Source organism: Microtus oregoni, unplaced genomic scaffold (genome assembly GCF_018167655.1).
Source record: "Microtus oregoni isolate MIOR12 unplaced genomic scaffold, Mior012 000016F_ref0000370, whole genome shotgun sequence".
NCBI lineage: Eukaryota > Metazoa > Chordata > Mammalia > Rodentia > Cricetidae > Microtus > Microtus oregoni.
The window spans coordinates 17566073-17583966 of record NW_024543075.1 but is presented as its reverse complement, the minus strand read 5'-3'; the positions used below and the strand labels follow the sequence as shown (position 1 = coordinate 17583966).

Genomic DNA, 17894 nt, shown 5'->3' with positions numbered 1-17894 from the left:
CCTCCACGTTTCCTTGTTTCCTTCTGCCCTCAGGTTTTACAGGTGCTGAGGGGTCAGTCAGAGATGCTCACCTTCACAAATCCTGAGTTCTGTACCTGGTTCCCGGATTTCCCCGCACTGAAGCATGCAGGATAGTTCCGAGGTGAGGGTGACACTGAAGAGTTCCAGAAGGGAATCCGACAGAAGGGAGTCAATCTTTAAGGCTTGCATGGAGACTTGGAAGGAAGCTATCAAATTCAAAGGAAACTCCAATACCCCAAACCACAAAAGGCGTCCAAAAACCCAGAAATGAGCTCAACATGGTCTATAGGAGGTTCTCTGGCAGCTAGATAAAAGCCAACAGTCCTCAGGGACTTTCTGAAGCTGGTTCCCCTCTACCAAAAGGAGTCATTTCCCTTTCCTCTGGCAGAGGGGACAAGTGGCTACCTGTGGCGATGTCACATTTCAGAGTCTGTGTTAGTGTCCTAGCCCTTCTCATCTCCCCTGCCCTAAACTCCCTTCTGCTCACAGGCCTCTCTCCCCCAGCTGCTCATTCTCCTTATAGCCCTGTTACTCTAGACGATTGTCCTCTCTCCCCCTCTCCATTTCCCCCTTCCACCTCTCTCTGTGTTCCTGCTTCTCTCACTGTGTTTTCTCTATTCTCTACCCCCCACACCTCTGCTATTGTTCCCTCTCTTGCAGATAGCCCCTGTCCAGTCTGCTGGCCATGTTCAGTCTTCCTCTCTCTGCTCTGGACTCTTCCAGATGTCTCCATCTGTTCTCCCTTATCTACAATAAAAAGCTTTCCCCTTAAGGTAGCACGGAGCAGTTGCACCATCAGTTGACACAGAAGGGAACCAGAAAACACCGGCTAGGTGTGGCTTTGAAAACTGGAGAATGTGAGCCTGGGGAGATGATAATGTCCAACCTAGTCACTTTCTACTCTTCTGCCGAAACAAGTTTGGTAGCATTCTTGACAGCTAATGAGTCAAACTCTCCCATTTGCATGGTGCAGCAGCTGTGGTTTCTTGTTTCATAACTAAACAAACCAGGGGAAGAAACTGGTTGAAAGGAGAGACGGCATTTTTCTTTCTCTTGAGAAAAGATGGAAGCAGACATTTGGCATATGTCAAGTAGAGAGATCCCAGGGAGGGGGACGTGGTGGGGAAGGACTAAAATTCCAGCGATCAGCAGGCTGAGACAGAAGGAGCCTAAGTTCCATGCCAACCTTGGGGGGGGGGCACTGTCAAAAAAACATGCTAACAGAATCTTGTGGCCATAACCACAAAGATCTTTATGCTCCACCCTGCTTCTCTCCTATAGAAGCATTCTGCCCCCAAACCTTAGCTCTGTGAATCACTAGGGAGCACCCACACAGAACATACTAGAAAGTGCCCTGAAAATAGGTAGAGTTGGGCCTGGGACACCTACATAACAGTTATTCCCAGAGCACCCACAGGTAAGAAACACACCTGTACAGTGTGACCTCCAACTTACTTAACTATCAAAAGATTCACTCAGACAAGCAAGGGTGTCCTGCAAAGCACAGCACAGCAGAGTCCTCAGGCCGATGTTCTGATACAGTCTACTGTTTGCACTCAGCTATCTAGCAACGTTTCTGCCTCCTGGTACCTAGAGAGGCCAGTCTGCCCCTGGCTTAGAATCTGTCTGTACAAAGGGCACTCAACAAGGAGCCAACTTCCACTCACCATATACGCACAGCAGTGAATCTACTCAGACAGTAAAGACTTCTCTAATGAGAGTCACAACTCAGCAGCAGCTAATCTAAGGGGGAAAAAAAGGCCTGGGATGGCGAAGATCTACTGGACTTCTTTAACCACTATGTGGCAAAGAAGGGTCCCGTGCATATTCTGTGTCTAGCAAGCCCAAGGTAGCATCTCCTCTGCAGCCAACACCAGCTTTCGGTCCACCCAACTTGGGTAGCACTGCGAGGCCCTTGCTGGAAAGAGGCGCTCTGTGTCCGAGACTTCTGCAAGAAACCACTTTCTGCACTCAAAGGAGACTCCTCTAAAGGCAGGTGTCAGGTGCTGCAGGCCTATATACACCAGCACGACTTCGGGGTCTCAGGAAAAGACCACGGCACAGGGAAAGCCCTTTGAGGAGAACGAAGGAAATGAGGAGTCTGTGTGAATTATCCCCTCATCTGGGACTCACCTTGGAATCATTACCCTTGACAAAACTAAAGGAAGTGACATTTTAAAAAATGATGTCATGTGTATGGACCTTTTGTCCGCATGTATGTCTGTGTACCGTGTGTATGCCTAGTGTCCGTGGAGGCCCTGGGACTGTAGTAACAGACAGTTGTGAGCTGCCACGTGGGTGCCGGGAATAGAACCTAGGTCCCCTGTAAGAGCAGTTCTCACCGATGAGCCACTTCTCCAGCTTTGAAAATGACAGTTTTGACATTACATGTTTTGCTGGTTTATTTATACACTCATTCGTGGTACTAGGGATTGGACCCAGGTCCTGCCACCTGTAACACCCGATTTGGTGTTACACCCTCGGTACAGTTCGCGTGCCACTGCACCGTAAGCGAGTCGGGCAAGGGCCTGGAGATAGAAAGAACACACAAAGAGACCAGGGTCACTCGAAAGGAGATCAGTCGAATGCCGTTTATTCAAACTTGGGGAAATCCTTATATACCTAGCTGCTGCACAAGGATTTCCGCCCAGGCAGGTGGGAAATTACCACACCAACAATGGAGTCAATGCCCTACAGCTAATCACCAGGCGGGGCAGGGGGAGCACAGGAACAAACAGAATGCTTTAGTTAGCTGACCAGAAACTGTCCTCAAGATGAACCCCAGGAACAAGGGTAGACCCGGACACTACAGCCACCTTTGACATTCGTGTATGTCCTTAGACTGAAAGTGGAATTCCTCCCGATGTTGGGATGTAATCTAGAACTCTGTACAGGCTAGGCAGGTGTTCTACCACTAGGCTATATCTCATCTACCACTAGGCTATATCTCATCTACCATTAGGCGATATTCTCATCTACCATTAGGCGATATTCTCATCTACCACTAGGCGATATTCTCATCTACCACTAGGCTATAATATCTACTACTCGGTGATAGTCTCATGTACCATTTTTTATATTCTCAGCAGAACTGATATTTTATTGACAGAAGTTGAGCTCTCAAACTTTAACAGGGATAAACTTCTATGCCTAGAGACTGATTTAAAGACTAAAGGCAAGTCAGGAGTGTAGTTCAGTGGTAGATGCTTCCTTAGCATGACCAAGGCCCTGGGTTTAATCCCAGCATTGGACTAAGAGCCAGGCAGTGGTGGCGCACGCCTTTAATCCCAGCACTCGGGAGGCAGAGGCAGGCGGATCTCTGAGTTTGAAGTCACCCCGGTCTACAGAGAGAGTTCCAGGACAGCCAAGGTTACATAGGGAAACCAAAAGAAGAAGGGAGAGAGGGGGGGGAGAGGGGGAGGGAGGGAAGGAGGGAAGAATTGTTTTTAAGGTCTGATCTTTGGCAGACATCCTCTAGAGAAAATTGAAGTGCACAAACTTTTTTATTTTTATTTTTAGATAGAGTCTCCCTAGGTAGCCCTGCTGGCCAGGAACTCACTATATTGATCAGACTGACTTTCAGCTTCTCTTCCTGCATGTTGGAATTAAAGGTTTTGTACACTCAACAAATCTGAAGATTCTGCTAAGTCTTTTGATTCTCAGATGTTCAGCTATATTAGTGATCTGTTTGTCGAGGATCGGGCTCTTTTATTTGTTTTTTGTTATTTCTTATGGCCTCTTACCCAGACAGGCCTTGAATTCTCTATGAACTACTGATCCTCTTGCCCCAACTCCAGGGTACTGGGATTAATGTATGTGACATCATGCCAAAATTTTACCATGGGCTTTATGAGTACTAGACAAACACTCTACCAACTGGATTAGATACCTAGTCACTGCCTTCTCTTCTTCCTCCTCCCTTTCCTTCTCCTCCTCTTCTTCATAACCAAGTAGAAAACACTCCAGTTGGCATCCACAGTGCATCTCCCTAGCAGATTTGCATTTTCTCTCTCCAGTTCTTGATCTAGAAAGAAATGTCCTTCAACAGCAGACACACTCAGTCAAGAACCCTGCTACATGGGGAATTTTCGCTATTATGCCACTGGTTCAGACTGCATTGGCCTTCTGGTCTTTGTCTGGAGCACCAGCAGCAGCTTCTGCTCACTGTCCAGTTCAATGAGTTTCTCACATCCAGTGGTTGGAAAAGGAATGGTGATGTCATCTTGATATGGCTGATGGCCTGGGAGTCTCCGCTGCAAAGAGGGCAAGCGACATTAAAAAAAAAAAAAAAAAAAAAAAAACCACAACACTATAGCAAGGAGGCCTTACTTTGAAAATACCACTGTTCCTTATCTGTAGGTTCTGCACTAACTGATTCAACCGAACAGACCAAAAATATTTGAAGGGTTGAGAATGTAACTCAGAAATAAAGAATGATTGTTTAGCATTCCCAGGGCACTGGGGGTAGTGGTGGTGGCTTCTGTCTGTGCTAAACACGCCATGCCAGAACTCCCCGGACAGTATAGTGTCATAACTATTTCCATAGGGTTGGGAAGTCCGCTCTGGTTTTATTCCTCCAATAACCAGGGATCCGATACTTATCACTTAGAGCTACGCTGTTGTGGATATTGTTAGTAATCTAGGGAGACTGTGAGCAAACCCAGTAGTAGAATGCTTGCTAAATGTGTGTGTGGTCCAAAATTCAGTTGCCAACCAAGAAAATAAAATAAACAATCCTGTCTTGAACCCCCACCCAAATGTAAGTGATTTACAAACAATTGATTATTTTCTGTACAGCACTGATGAGTCTGAGATCTTTGGGTTTCTCCCACTGACTCCAAGGGATAGCCTACAGGAGGGTTCAGCTTCTTTGGACCATAAACATCTTCGTAAGCCCTTTTTCTAGAAAGACATGCAAATCTTACGGGAGATTTGGCTGGGATCTGTTGGAACACCGCATCTGCTGCTCTCCAGGCCAGGGAAGCTGTGAGGAGCGCCTCCTCCTGGCGTAAGATCCCGCTGTAGCAGAACCTCCACACGTTATAACAGACAGCGAGAGCCCGCCTCTGGAGAGGGCAAACACCAAGATTAATGAACTGAGAATGAGTGTGGCTGGACCTAAGGGGTCTCATGACCCAAGGAAGGATCGATTAAATAATGGGAGGTTAGGTAACAGCAGAAAGTAGAGGATTTGGGTCACATTTCTGGGCCCTGGGCAAGCCTGGCAAACTTGAAAGTGCTTGGACCTCAAAATAGTAAGTGTGGCACCTTGTAATTGACAGGCTGAAGATAGCGGCACTTTTGGCTTGAGTCTGAACAGGGAACTGGTTCAGCAAGCTGGACTTCCATGTCCCGTGACAAGGTGGCATGTGAGCTAATCACCCAGAAAAAAGCTTGGAGTTTAGGGTGACCTGGCGGGAGGGAGGGGGGCGTCAGATTTGAAGGCTAGTGGGATGGCCTCTCCATTGTTCTACCCGAGCAGGGCATTTTCTCCAAATTTCCTGTGACTTTCTGAGGTTCCAACAGGGAATGGAGCTGGGAGAACACTTGCCCAGTGTGTGTGAGGGCCTGAACCCTGGCACCACAAACAAACAAACAACCCTGTGTTTTGGAAGATCTTGGTTTTATTCTCCCAAGGAAGTTGGAAACAGGAATGGATGAATTAAAAAAAAAAATACGGAGGAGCTGCAGAAGTTTAAAGTACTGGCTGCTCTTCCAGAGGGCCCGTGTGTGTGTGTGTGTCTATCACTGGAGTGTCTACCACCATCTGTGACACCAGTTCCAGGGGACCTGATGCCCTCTTCTGGCCTGCAATGACTAGGCACTCACATAGAGAGAGCACAGATGCACATATAAATACACCCATACACACAAAATAACAATTAAAGTGCTGAACACAGATGTTTCCCTGGGAAGGCATTCACAATGAGGCGGGAGTGCTCCACCAAGGCAGGAGTGCTCCATTACCTGTGCTACACTGAACTCCAATCACAAAGAAACAGACAACAGACTCACAAGGCCCTGAAAGCTTCAGAAAACAAAAGGTTCCCTTTAGCTTCAATATTAGTCCCTTAACCTTAAGTCCAGTGCCCATTTGTTGATGACGGCATGGTGGACTTGAGCCTCTCATCTCAAGCTGGCCTTTCCTTTGTCTGGTTCTCTCGTGTGCTGCTCCAGCAGATTCACTCCAGTGCTCTTAAAGGGCACCAAGGGCTGTTTGGAGCTCACAGGTGGTTTGTTGTTCTGTTTTTATTGTCTTGAGACAGAGTCTCCTGTATCCCACACTGATCTCCAACTCATGTAGCTGATGACGATCTTGACCTTTCGATCCTCCTGCGTCTCCCTCCCCAGCGAGCAGATTACAGTCACTCAGTGCCGGGTCCACCTGCCTCTACCTCCCCAGCGAGCAGATTACAGGCAGGCAGCCGGGGTCCAGTGCAGGACTCTGTGAATGCAAGGCACGCACTGTATCAAATGAGCTACATCCTTGGATTTGATTGTCTTTTTTTAAAACAATCTCAGGGGGTACATGGATATCATGGCACATATGTGAAGTCAGAGAACAGCTTTCAAGAGTCAGTGCTCTCCCTGAGTGTCTGGGCAAAGAATCTAAGTCACTAGGCAACAAGCACCTTTTGCCTACTGAGCTATCTCGCCAGTCTGTCTTGACTTTTTTGAGACACATTCTTGCCTTGTAGCTTTCTACACTGGCCTCCAACTGACAAGCCTCCAGGTTCAGCCTCCCAAGTATTGCGATTCCAAGTATGCAGGGGAAATATATAATTTTTTCAATGAAAAGCCAGAAACCTAAATTGGTGTGTTTGAAGTACTATGATTCTTTTTGTTTTTATTTTGTTTTGTTCTCAAGACAAGGATATTGTAGAATATTATTTTAAGGTGTATTACTTTTGTTTATGTTGTATTTGTTTAACTCTGTGAAGCTGTGTTACTGTGCCTAAGACAGCTGAAGGTCTAATAAAGCGCTGAATGGCCAATAGTGAGGCAGGAGAGGATAGGTGGGGCTGCCAGACAGGGAAACTAAATAGGAGAAATCTGGGAAGAAAGAAGGAGGAGCAAGAGAACAAGGAGAGGAGGTTGCTAGGGGCCAGCCACTCAGCCAGCCAGCCACAGAGTAAGAGTAAAGATATACAACAGGAAGAAAAGGAAAAGGCCAAGAGGCAAAAGGTAGTTGGGATAATTTAAGAAAAGCTGGCAAGAAACAAGACAAGCTAAGGCCAGGCATCCATAAGTAACAATAAGACTGTGTGTGATTTATTTGGGCGCTGGGTAGCAGGCTCCCAAAACACCAAAAAAGGCCAAAAGAGTAAAACAAGCAACAACACAGGGACTCACTATTTACCTTTGGCTGTCCTAGAACTCACTATGTAGACCAGGCTGATCTCGAACTCATGGAGTTGTCTACTAGTGCTGGGATTAAAGGCGTGCACCACCACCATCTCGGATGCTTTGTCATTTTTAAGGCCGTACCCCACACTGCTGAAGCAGCTGGATAATGTCTGAAGCCCACCAGTAGGTCTGCATCCCCTTGGTCAGTAGGTATAGCTGAAAGTAGCCCATTATCTCCCTAGCACCTCTGGCCTCTGGCTCCTAGCAGTGAGCCCACCGGTGCCTTCTCACAGCTAACTTCTGACTGAAGTTCCTGCCACACTGAGGGACGGGGCAGAAGACCCGACACTGTGGATCCGATTGTGGGCTGTCAGCTCTGAGTTCTGGTGGAGGCAGTGGCCGCAGCAAGCAGAGCAGCAGGGCTTCTCCCTGGTATGGACACACAGTTGAGTGACCAGGGCAGAGTTTAATTAGAGTTTAAAAACAGCAGTTTCAGAGGTGTAGTCCCTTGTCAGCATGGCAGGAAGCTTGGCGGCACACAGGCAGACACGGGCTGCTGAAGGAACTGAAAGAGCTTCATCCCAGTCTGTAGGCAACACTCAGAGAGAATGAGCCAGTGGGCCAGGATTGAGCATCTCAAACCACAAAGCCCGCCCTGAGTGATGCTCTTCCTCCAACAAGGCCACATCTCCTCATAGTGTCACTTTTTATGAGCCTGGGGCGAGGGCATTTTCCCACCACAGTAATGATCCCCAGCAGCCAGTGTTGGTCCAAACTTGAATAGTCTGACCCAGAGTAGTTTATTTTAGGCATAGTTAAGCACAGCACAACTCCGTGAAAACTTTCCTGGTGATAAATAACTCAATCCCACGTGCACGATAAAGCTTAAGAGATGACCACATCAAGCCGGGCGGTGGTGGCGCACGCCTTTAATCCCAGCACTCGGGAGGCAGAGGCAGGCGGATCTCTGTGAGTTCGAGACCAGCCTGGTCTACAAGAGCTAGTTCCAGGACAGGCTCCAAAACCACAGAGAAACCCTGTCTCGAAAAACCAAAAAAAAAAAAAAAAAAAAAAAAAAAAAAAGAGATGACCACATCCAAACTTTGTAAAGAACGTGTGACATCTTCCATAAAGATGGCTTCTATTGATTGACAAGCTCACAATAAGGTCCTGGGGAGGATCGGGTGTGGTCTCAGTCACACAGACAGCTCAGCTCACCAGGCTACAAACCACATCCGCTACAGTATCTGGAAAGAGGGGACCCCGGCTGAGGAAATGACTCCTCAGATTGGCCTGTGGGTGACACTTTGGGGGCATTTCGTTGGATAATGACTGGTGTGGGAGGGCTCAGTTCTAACCTTAACCTGCAGGTCACAAACAGCGCTCAAGGGGAAGACCGGGGATAAGAAGTAAGTAAGATGAGAAATAAAGAAGATAAAAGCAAAAGCTGGGACAGGAGGTCTTATGTAGGCTGATGACTTATGCCAAGCAAGTTTATTAAGAAGTATAACATTGTCAGATGTGGTGGTGCACACCTTTAATCTCAACACTCAGGAGGCAGAGGCAGGCGGATCTCTGTGAGTTTGAGGCCAGCCTGGTCTACAGAGTGAGTTCCTGGACAGCAGAGCTGTTACACAGAGAAACCCTATCTTGAAGAAAAACATATAGCATCATATATACTATTTGTGCAGGGATGGGGGTAGGGAGACAGCCAAGGTCAGCAGAGAGCTAAGTCAGACAGTATTGGCAAAGAGAACATAGGATATACCTCAGACACAGCTGCCTAGGGACTGATAACCACAGCCTAGGGGGAAAATTCAGGCTCCCAGAAGCTGCTACTTTGACACCTTCCAATCACAGTCTCCAGCCTCAGACTGGCCTTGCCAAGTCTGTTCCTGGACAAGGGCACAGAGCTAACGTCCCCTTTGATCTTTCATCAGGGCCTCTGAGAAAGTCCTGGGTCGGTCCAGTTCTCCACACGGTTCACTGTGAGTGGTGCAAACCTGGAGCAGGTGGCCTTGGTGGAATAGGAAAGCAGGCTGAACAAGACACGGAGAACAAGGCTGTAAACCGGCTTTCTCTGGGGCCTCTGCTTCAGTTCCTGCCTCCAGGTCTCTGCCTTGAGTTCCTGCCCTGGGTTCCCTACATGATGAACCATGATGAATTTAGGTAAGCTGTAAGGGGCTCAAGCTGCCTTTGGTCACATTGTTTATCACAGCAAGGGAAATAGAGCAGACTATTGGCCATCATTCTCCCCGAGCAGCCTGGATGGCACCTCTCAGCACCACGGGAGCTAGCCAGCAAGAAGATCTGTCCCAGCCTCAGTCTCTCCCTCCCACTCAACCCCATCTTTATCAGGTCCTAAAAATGAGGTTGCTGGACACTCTGGGACCTTAAACATTTGGCATCCATGTGCACAAAATGTAATTCCTGGACTGCGAGTAGACTAAGGTCTCTAAGGTATGAAAAACCACACCGCTGGTAAGGATCTTAAAGGCTGAAACATTGATCAGAACTTAGCTTCTGCTGTCAGGCACGGGGGCTGAATTACCCTATGCTATTTCTAGTTCCTTAAGTAGCTGTTCATTGATCATGCCTGTGCCGGACCTAACATCTGTTTCACTACCAAAACCTTTAAAAGAGGGACTGGAGAGATAGCCTTGTGGTTAAGAGCACTGACTGCTCTTCCAGATGGACCCATGCCCAATTCCCAACACCCACAAGGCAGTCCACAACTGTAATTCCAGTTTCAGGGGCTCTGACACCTTCACACAGACACACATACAGGCAAAACACAAATGCACATAACATAAAAATAACTAAGTCATCAAAAAGCTTAAGAAGTTTCCAACCTCAGTTAAGATGAGGTTTTTCCTCTTTCTTCTGTCCAGGCGGTGTTGTGTTACACTCATTGTTTTTGTGCCCAGCATTGGCAGCATCCCAGAGGCTGGGCTGCTGTGGTTGTGAGTTTTATTTATTTCCTTTCTTAGATCTCTTCCCCTTCCTTTCCTTATTTGAGACAGGTCCCAGCACTCAGGTGACAGAGGCAGGAGGATCTCCGTGAATTTGAGGCCAGCCTGGTCTACAAAGTGAGTTCCAGTACAGCCATGGCAGTTACACAGAACAGCCCTGTTTTAAGAAACTGAAAAAAAAAAAGATTGTTAGCCACATGCTGTGTAGAAGTTTCCCCCAGTATTGAGACATTCCATCCTGCAGGAAAGATCGTAAGTAGGAAGGTCTAGGATTCGAACTCAGATCCTCATGCTTATTCGAGAAGCAGTCTTACCACTAAACTATCTTCCTGGTCCCTGCCCCCTTTTTTAGATAAAGTCTTATTTAGCCCAAGCCTCTAACTCTCTCTGTAACTGAAGCTAGCTGTATTTTTATTTTGCTTTGAATTAGATTTAGTCATTTATTTTATGTGTAAGTGGTTTTGTTTGCATGTATTGTACCAAGTGCATGTGTGGTGCCCAAGGAGGTCAAAAGAAGGCATTAGATCCCCTGGAACAAGAGTTGCAGATGGTTATGAACCATATTATGGGTGATGGGAATTGAGTCTGGGTCTTGTGCAAGAACAGGTGTTCTTGACTTCTGAGCCATCTCTCTAGCCCCTGACCTCAAATTCTTGACCCTCCTGCCTGGGACCTCCTAAGTGCTGAGCTGAGAGGTGTGTGTTGCCATAGCGACATAGAGGGTGGTTGTCATTGACCTTAATCTTACATGTTTTCTTTCTATGTTAAGTCAACAGCTTCATCTCCTTGTTTAAAGCAAGCACTCTACGGCTTCTGTCTGGCATATGAGTTGCCAACATCGTTACCCTGGGCTTTAGGGTCATTAATCAGTAAGATGAAAATTAGTTGCAATCCCATGGAGGTTGATCCGATAGCATAACTGAGCTCATGGCTAAGTGAGTAACGAGCAGATAGAATACGCTCTGGGAACTCACGGCAGAGCGTTGGCTCAGATCTTGACGCAATAGCGTTTGCCGTGGGGACTCCGCAGGAGCCCTACAAGCATCCTCATAATATCCATTATCATTCCTTCATCTCTCCATTATGCAATATGGAATGGGCAAGAATGCGGGCAAACAAGATAATAAAATCAAGAAGAGAATCCAGTACTGGCTAGAGAAAGATAATACAGCCTTTGGCCTCTAACTCACAGATATCCGCCTGCCTTTGCCTCTGGGTGCTGGGACTAAAGGCGGGTGCCACCACACCCAGCAGATTTTTCCTTTTTGTTATGCCAGGGCCACCCACACGCTGAGAAGGGTTTAACACAGAGCCACAACTCTGGCTCCAAATGACTGACTTCCTTGCGACAGGTCTCATTCTGTAGTGCAGATTGGCCTTGAATTCAAATCCTCCTGCCTCAGCCTTCCCAGTGCTGAAGCCAGACTCCATCACATCCTGATTAAATGAACAATTTATTTTTATATATTTATTATTTTGCTTGTAGGTCAGTCTGTGTACCAGGAGTGTGCCTTGTGCTCTCAGAGGTCAGATGCGAGCACTGAAACTGGAGTTGTGGATGGTAGTGAGCCACCATGTGGGTGCTGGGAATCGAACCCAGGTCCTCTGCAAGGAACTCATCTCGCCAGCCCTTGAAGTGAGTGGCTTCACATTAAAGAGCTACAAATCCAGGCTGAGGACACTCGGTCATACAATGCAGAGTCCATAGGGCCCTGGGTACAATCCTCAACACATGCACACAAAATAACCAATAGGACTTGCATCATAACTCCAGGCTTCAATCTTGGAAAGTGTATAATACAAATGATAGTGACTATGTGTGGTTTGCAATGATTAAAAAATGTTTTATAAAATAACATTCTCAGGTGCCAAAATATAAGTTTTTTAAATTGTAAGTTTAGGTTGTCTAGATGACTCTGCCGGTAAATATGAGCTCGCTCTGCACCCCTGATGGCATGAACTTGATACAGCATCTACAACTCTCCAAAACTGTCTGATGTGGGAAGTCCTTCTGTATAACTGTTGCTCTTATTAATTAATGAATAAAGCTGTTTTGACCAATCGTGAGCAGAGTAAAGCCAGGCAGGAAATAGCGAGAGAGTAGATGGAGTCAGGGAGACGCCACATAGCTGCCGAAGGAGAAGGACATGTGGGAACCTTAGGAACCTCACCGGTAGACCACAGCCTCGTGGCGATACACAAATTGATAGAAATGGGTTAATTTAAGATGTAAGAGCTAGCTAGGAATACGCATGAACTATTGGCCAAACAGTGTTGTAATCAACATAGTATCTGTGTGATTATTCGGGTCTGGGCAGCCGGGAAACTGTCCTGACATCCACATGTATGAATATACAATAGTAATGATAGAGTGTGAAGGCATATCTGAGGGTATGTGAGTGCCCCGTGTGTGGGTGTGTGCACGTATGTGACCTCAGGCACCATGCTCAGGAAATGCCTTCTCTGAGACAGTGTCTCCCGTTGTTCTGGAGCTCACCAGTTAGGCTGGCCGGGCTTGGTGCTGAGCTCCAGGGACACTCCATCTGCTGCCCAGCTTTGATATATAGGGCTGCTGGGGGTGAATTTGATTTCTCCAGATCTAGAAAGTACTTTACCGGCAACTATCTTCCCAAGCCCTCCCCTTTTTCTGTTGTTTTAGCTATTATTATTTTTAATTACATGTAAGTATGTGCACGTGAGTACAAGTACCTGCAGAGGCTCTGGCCCAGAGCGAGGGTTACAGGCAAATATGAGCCACCAGGAATGTTGCTGGAATTGAACTCAGTTCCTCTGGATGAGTAGTATGTACAGACATGTTTTGGGACCGAAGCCCAGATAGTGTTGAATTTGTGACCCTCTGGCCACAGACCCCCAGGACTTGGCTCACAGGTCCTCCTGGCAGGAACTCATCATTGCTAAGATGAGACTGCAGGGGTGAAGCTAACATTCCACTTAGTCTCAGCTGCCAGGAAGCTAGGAGAGAAGAATCTTTTGAGCTTGGGTTTTCAGGGCAACAGATACCGAGATGTCTCTTAAAAGGTGTACTGAGGAGGCCACTCACAGGATAACACCGCTTGCTGCTCTTCCAGAGAACCAGAGTTCAGTTCCCAGCACCCATATCAGGCAGCTCACAGTTGCCTGTAGCTCCAGTTGCATGGGACTCAATGCCCTCTTCTGGCCTCTACAGGTATCTGCACACACATGTGCATACGTGCACGGACATACACATTTTAAAAAGACATCAGTAGACTGTAAACCCTACGCATGTTGCTCTGCCTGCTGTAATCTGTCTTTGACCTAAAGGGGCAGAAGAGCTAAAACCTCCTCCAGCTCAAACAGGTGAGGAGACCCCTACCTGTGTCTAAGAGTGGCTACAAAGGCCTAGCCCAGGGTGTTCCCAGACTGGACAAAGCTTTCAGGTCCTTTCTCTCCAGATTCAGAAGCTGCTGGCCTCTCCTGGGTGGGCATCAGATTGGTGGTGAGGGCAGCGTGAACACGGCAAAGTGCCCAGTTGGTGTAGGGTCAGATAACTGGCCCCTAGCGCCTCTTCCTGAGGAGGTTTCCTCTTCCAACTGCTTCCTTCCCCAGGCAGTTAGGGGAGGTAAACAAGACAACAGGCAAGAAAGTACTTTGAGAGCCACAGGAGAGAATCCAAGGGAAGAACTGAAATAAAGCTTGCAAGCTTTGTGTCTATTTCCCTTCTGCCATCCATTTATACACAAACTCTTTGGTTCAGAAAAAGCTAAATACCACCACCTTTCAAGAACTGTCTCTCTCCCTCCACCACTGAAATCTAGTCATGGGAGTTGCAACCCTTACCTGCTGGGCCTCCCCTCACACGTGTGTGTGTGTGTGTGTGTGTGTGTGTGTAACTGAGGGCAGCCTTGAACTTCTGAACCTCCTGCCTCCAAACACCAAGTGGCAGAATTATAGGCATGTGACAACACACCCAATACTTGCAGTGCTGGGTACAGAACCCAGAACTTCTGCCTTGTTTGCTTGACTGAATCTTTTGGAGTTGTTGTTGTTTTTCCAAAAGAAGCTAAAGACTTGGACCTTCTTTAGTGTGTGAAATACTTTGAATTTAAACCTCAATTAATTCCACTTGTTATTTATTTACCTTAGATGGAGTCTCGGGTAACCCAAGCTGGTCTCAAGTTCCTGACCTTCCTGTCTCTACTCTGAAGTGCTCGGGTCATAGGCATGCACCATCACACGCAGCTCTTGACCAAAGTTAATAGCCCCTGAAAATGCAGCTGGCTTGGTTCACACAGAGCCATCAACTTTAGCCTCCGCATTAAAGAGGCAGTGGCCTAAACAAGGTTCTCTTCAACCTCAAGCCTGTCAATACTTCTGAAAACTGCCCTTTCCTCTCACATGGAGTTCTAGTGGGTTTCCCACTCTGGCCCAGTAGACTCAGAGCCCAGGGCAGTGGGATCAGTGTGTGTGTGCAAACGCTTCTGGTAATCACCCACAAGACTGTACTCTGTCCCCAGGACCAGCCCTTGCTAGAACTTCTGTGACTTCGGGAGGATGCCAGAGATTCAAGCCTCTGAGCTTCCGACAGTGTGTGTATTTCACCTTCTATGATGGAGCTCTTAAGACCATTCCCCGCACTCCTGGAATATCTCTGGGTAGTGCCTGAAGTCCACAGGCGGATCCAGCTCCCCTTGGCCTGTGGCTGGGGATATAGATAACTGACTGGCCTCTCGGTCCCTATGGCCCCTAGCTCCTGGCCGATGGACCCACTGATGCTTCGCCACTGCGGACTTCTGGCCGAAGCACCTGCCACACTGAGGGCACGGGTAGGGACGCTCGCCACTGTGGGTCCGCCTGTGGGCTGCCATTTCAGAGCTCTGGCGGAAGCAGCGTCCACAGTCAGGGCATGAGTAAGGCTTTTCACCCGTGTGGGTACGCACATGGCGCCGAAGATCTGAGGCATGGGCAAAGGCTCTGCCACAGTCTGTGCAAGGAAAGGGGGTCATGCCGCTGTGTACCCGCTGGTGCTGATAGAGCGCAGAGCTCTGGCTAAAGCAGCGCCCACAATCAGCACAGCGGTAGGGCTTCTCCCCAGTGTGGACACGCAGATGGGTGGTGAGGGCAGAGCGCTGAGTGAAGGCCCGGCCACATTCGGGACAGCGATGTGGCCGTTCCCCTCGGTGTATGGCCCGGTGCTTGCTCAGGGAGGAAGCTCGACCGAAGGGCTTGCTGCAATCAGGGCAACGGAACGGCTTTTCACCAGTGTGGGTGTACAGGTGCTCCACCAATGTGGACCGCCAGGCAAAACTCTTCCCACACACACGGCAGCCATGACGCTGATCTGCTCTTGGGACAGTGCCGTGGACACCAGGAGGGGGGTGAGGGTCCTTGGGCAACAGCTCCAAGTTGCGAGGGGGTCCAACAAAGGAGGGATGAGGCTCCTTTGGCCCAGCTTGTGTAGAAAACGTCTTCTGGGTTGCTTCAGTCTCTTCCCTTGGTCTCTTCCTTTCCTCCTGTCTGCAATCTGCTCGAGACCAAGAAAAAGCTCAGAATCTGACTCACGCTGCTCCTTGATTTCCACACCCCTACAAGGTGACAGACGGGGCACTGGAGGGGAGAGGCCACAGAATCTGAGCATGCAGGCTGCGTGGATGTCCAGAGGTAGTATAAAGAAAGGCATTAGTGTGGTCCCCAATCCAGCGGGCCCAGCACTTGGCAGAGGTGACCAGGAAGAACTGAAGGAGCCTCCAGAAGGGAACCAAGTGATGGCAGCAGGACAGCCGTGGAGACACAGGGCTCCCATCAACATAGCCTAGTGACCGACTAGATAGGGAGTGGGAGCATTCACGGTACAGGCACAATAACAGTCCCTTTCTAGGTGAATCCAGGGGTAAGCATAATGACTTTGGCCAAGAAAACAGTTCAGGGAAGAAACTGCCAGGCAGGTAAGTGGAGTCACCAGAAGACACCATAATGGGCCGGCTACTGAGAAGTCCCCCAAAGACGGAGTACCCAGTCCTTCACCTGAGTCAGCTTCTGTCGGACACATGGCCACCTCTGGATCCTGGGCACCGGGTCCCCACAGTTCGGCCTCTTCCTCCACCCAGGAGATGAGCGCTGGCTTGGTGCCTCCGCCTCCTGAAGGGAAAGAAAGCAAACCCCACGATGCGGGTAGGCCAACCCCCTTGGTCCCGGCCGCCTGTTCCCAGGGCTCCCCGTTCCACGGCTGGACCCACTGTGTCACGCGCGGGGTGAGCCCAGACGACCAGGAAAGGCTCTCACCGAGCGCGCGCAGGAGACCGTAGGTCTCGCGCATCACCTCCCGGTACAGGGCTCTCTGAGCCGGCCGCAGACACCCCCACTCCTCGGGGGAGAAGTACACGGCCACGTCCGCGAAGCTCACCGCCCCGGGCTTCCCGAACGCGGCCCGAGCCGAGGACCTTCCCGGGGCAAGTGGCTGTGCCATGGGGACCCTCCCCCGGCTCGGGCCCGGGCCAGTCCAGAGCCAGCCCCAGGTGTCCGCGCTCGGATACCAGGGCCGAGAAGGGACAGAAACCGGTTCCGTGCGCACCCTAATGTAGGTAAAATTTGAAAACTGAAAGTAGCAGGTACATAATCAGGACTTGAGGTTGCCTGCATAAAAATGGTGGCAGTGGGGTCTCACGAGCTAGGCTCCCTAGCGGTTGTGCCCAGGGTTACGTCACCGGTCTTTCTAGGTCATTGTCTTCTAGCCCTCATCCAAAATGGCCACAGAGTCTACCAGTGCCAGTCTGAGAACAAGTCCTAGGCGACAGGCCCCATGTGGGCGGGGACTTCCCTGTCGAGATGCAACGGGGCGTGGTGCTGACTTCCCCGGACCCGCAGCTCTCTCAAGGTCGGCTATGTGGAAACGGCCTGTGAATGGGTGTTTAGTTTTTCGCTTCTGGACAGTGTATTATGGAGCCGGAAGCCTGTGGAGGGACGGGCATTAATAAGAAGGTAGAAAATGAAGCAGGCCCTCAATTAGGGGGTTTCCACCAGCGTGGTATAGAAAACTCAAACTAGTTGAGGAATACCACTCTTGACAAATCAGAGATCTCGGAGCTGTTCTTTGAACAACCAGGACACCTGGGACATTCACAATGGCTCACTTCTAATCTTCTAAATGTCCACTTGCCCATGCAGACTTCAATCCCACAAGGGAATTACCTGTCGGTAGTTTCTGGGCTGTTTGTGAGATTCCCATCAAATATCCATCCAACAGAGGAATGAGGCCTTACTTATGGTCATAAACATTCAGGCTTTGAGCCTCATTCATTGGTATTTTGTAGTGATAGGAGCAGCGGGGCTTCGTCCCCAGCACCCCAGCTGCCTGACTAGCTTATGCCCGAAATAACAACATACAAACTGTATTCTTTTAAACACTGCTTGGCCCATTTCTATCTAGCCTCTTCTAGGCTAATTCTCACATATTAATTTAGCCCATTTCTAATCATCTGTGTTGCACCCCAAGGTGCGCTTACCGGGAAGATTCTAGCCTACGTCCATCGTCTGCCCGGGAGAGCAGAGCGTGGGTCTCTGCTGAGGCGTCTGCTC

At 48.9% G+C, this 17894-nt stretch overlaps 1 protein-coding gene across 1 annotated transcript; it reads right to left on the bottom strand.

Moving 5' to 3' along the window:
- Positions 1 to 8847: 8847 nt before the first annotated feature.
- Positions 8848 to 17224, bottom strand: Znf764 (zinc finger protein 764). The gene is made up of 3 exons (XM_041667166.1): positions 16602 to 17224; positions 16344 to 16457; positions 8848 to 15843 (listed from the first exon to the last, which is right to left on the bottom strand). The coding sequence occupies exons 1-3, from the start codon at positions 16783 to 16785 to the stop codon at positions 14939 to 14941; spliced, it is 1203 nt and encodes a 400-aa protein (XP_041523100.1). The 5' UTR covers positions 16786 to 17224; the 3' UTR covers positions 8848 to 14938.
- Positions 17225 to 17894: the final 670 nt, after the last annotated feature.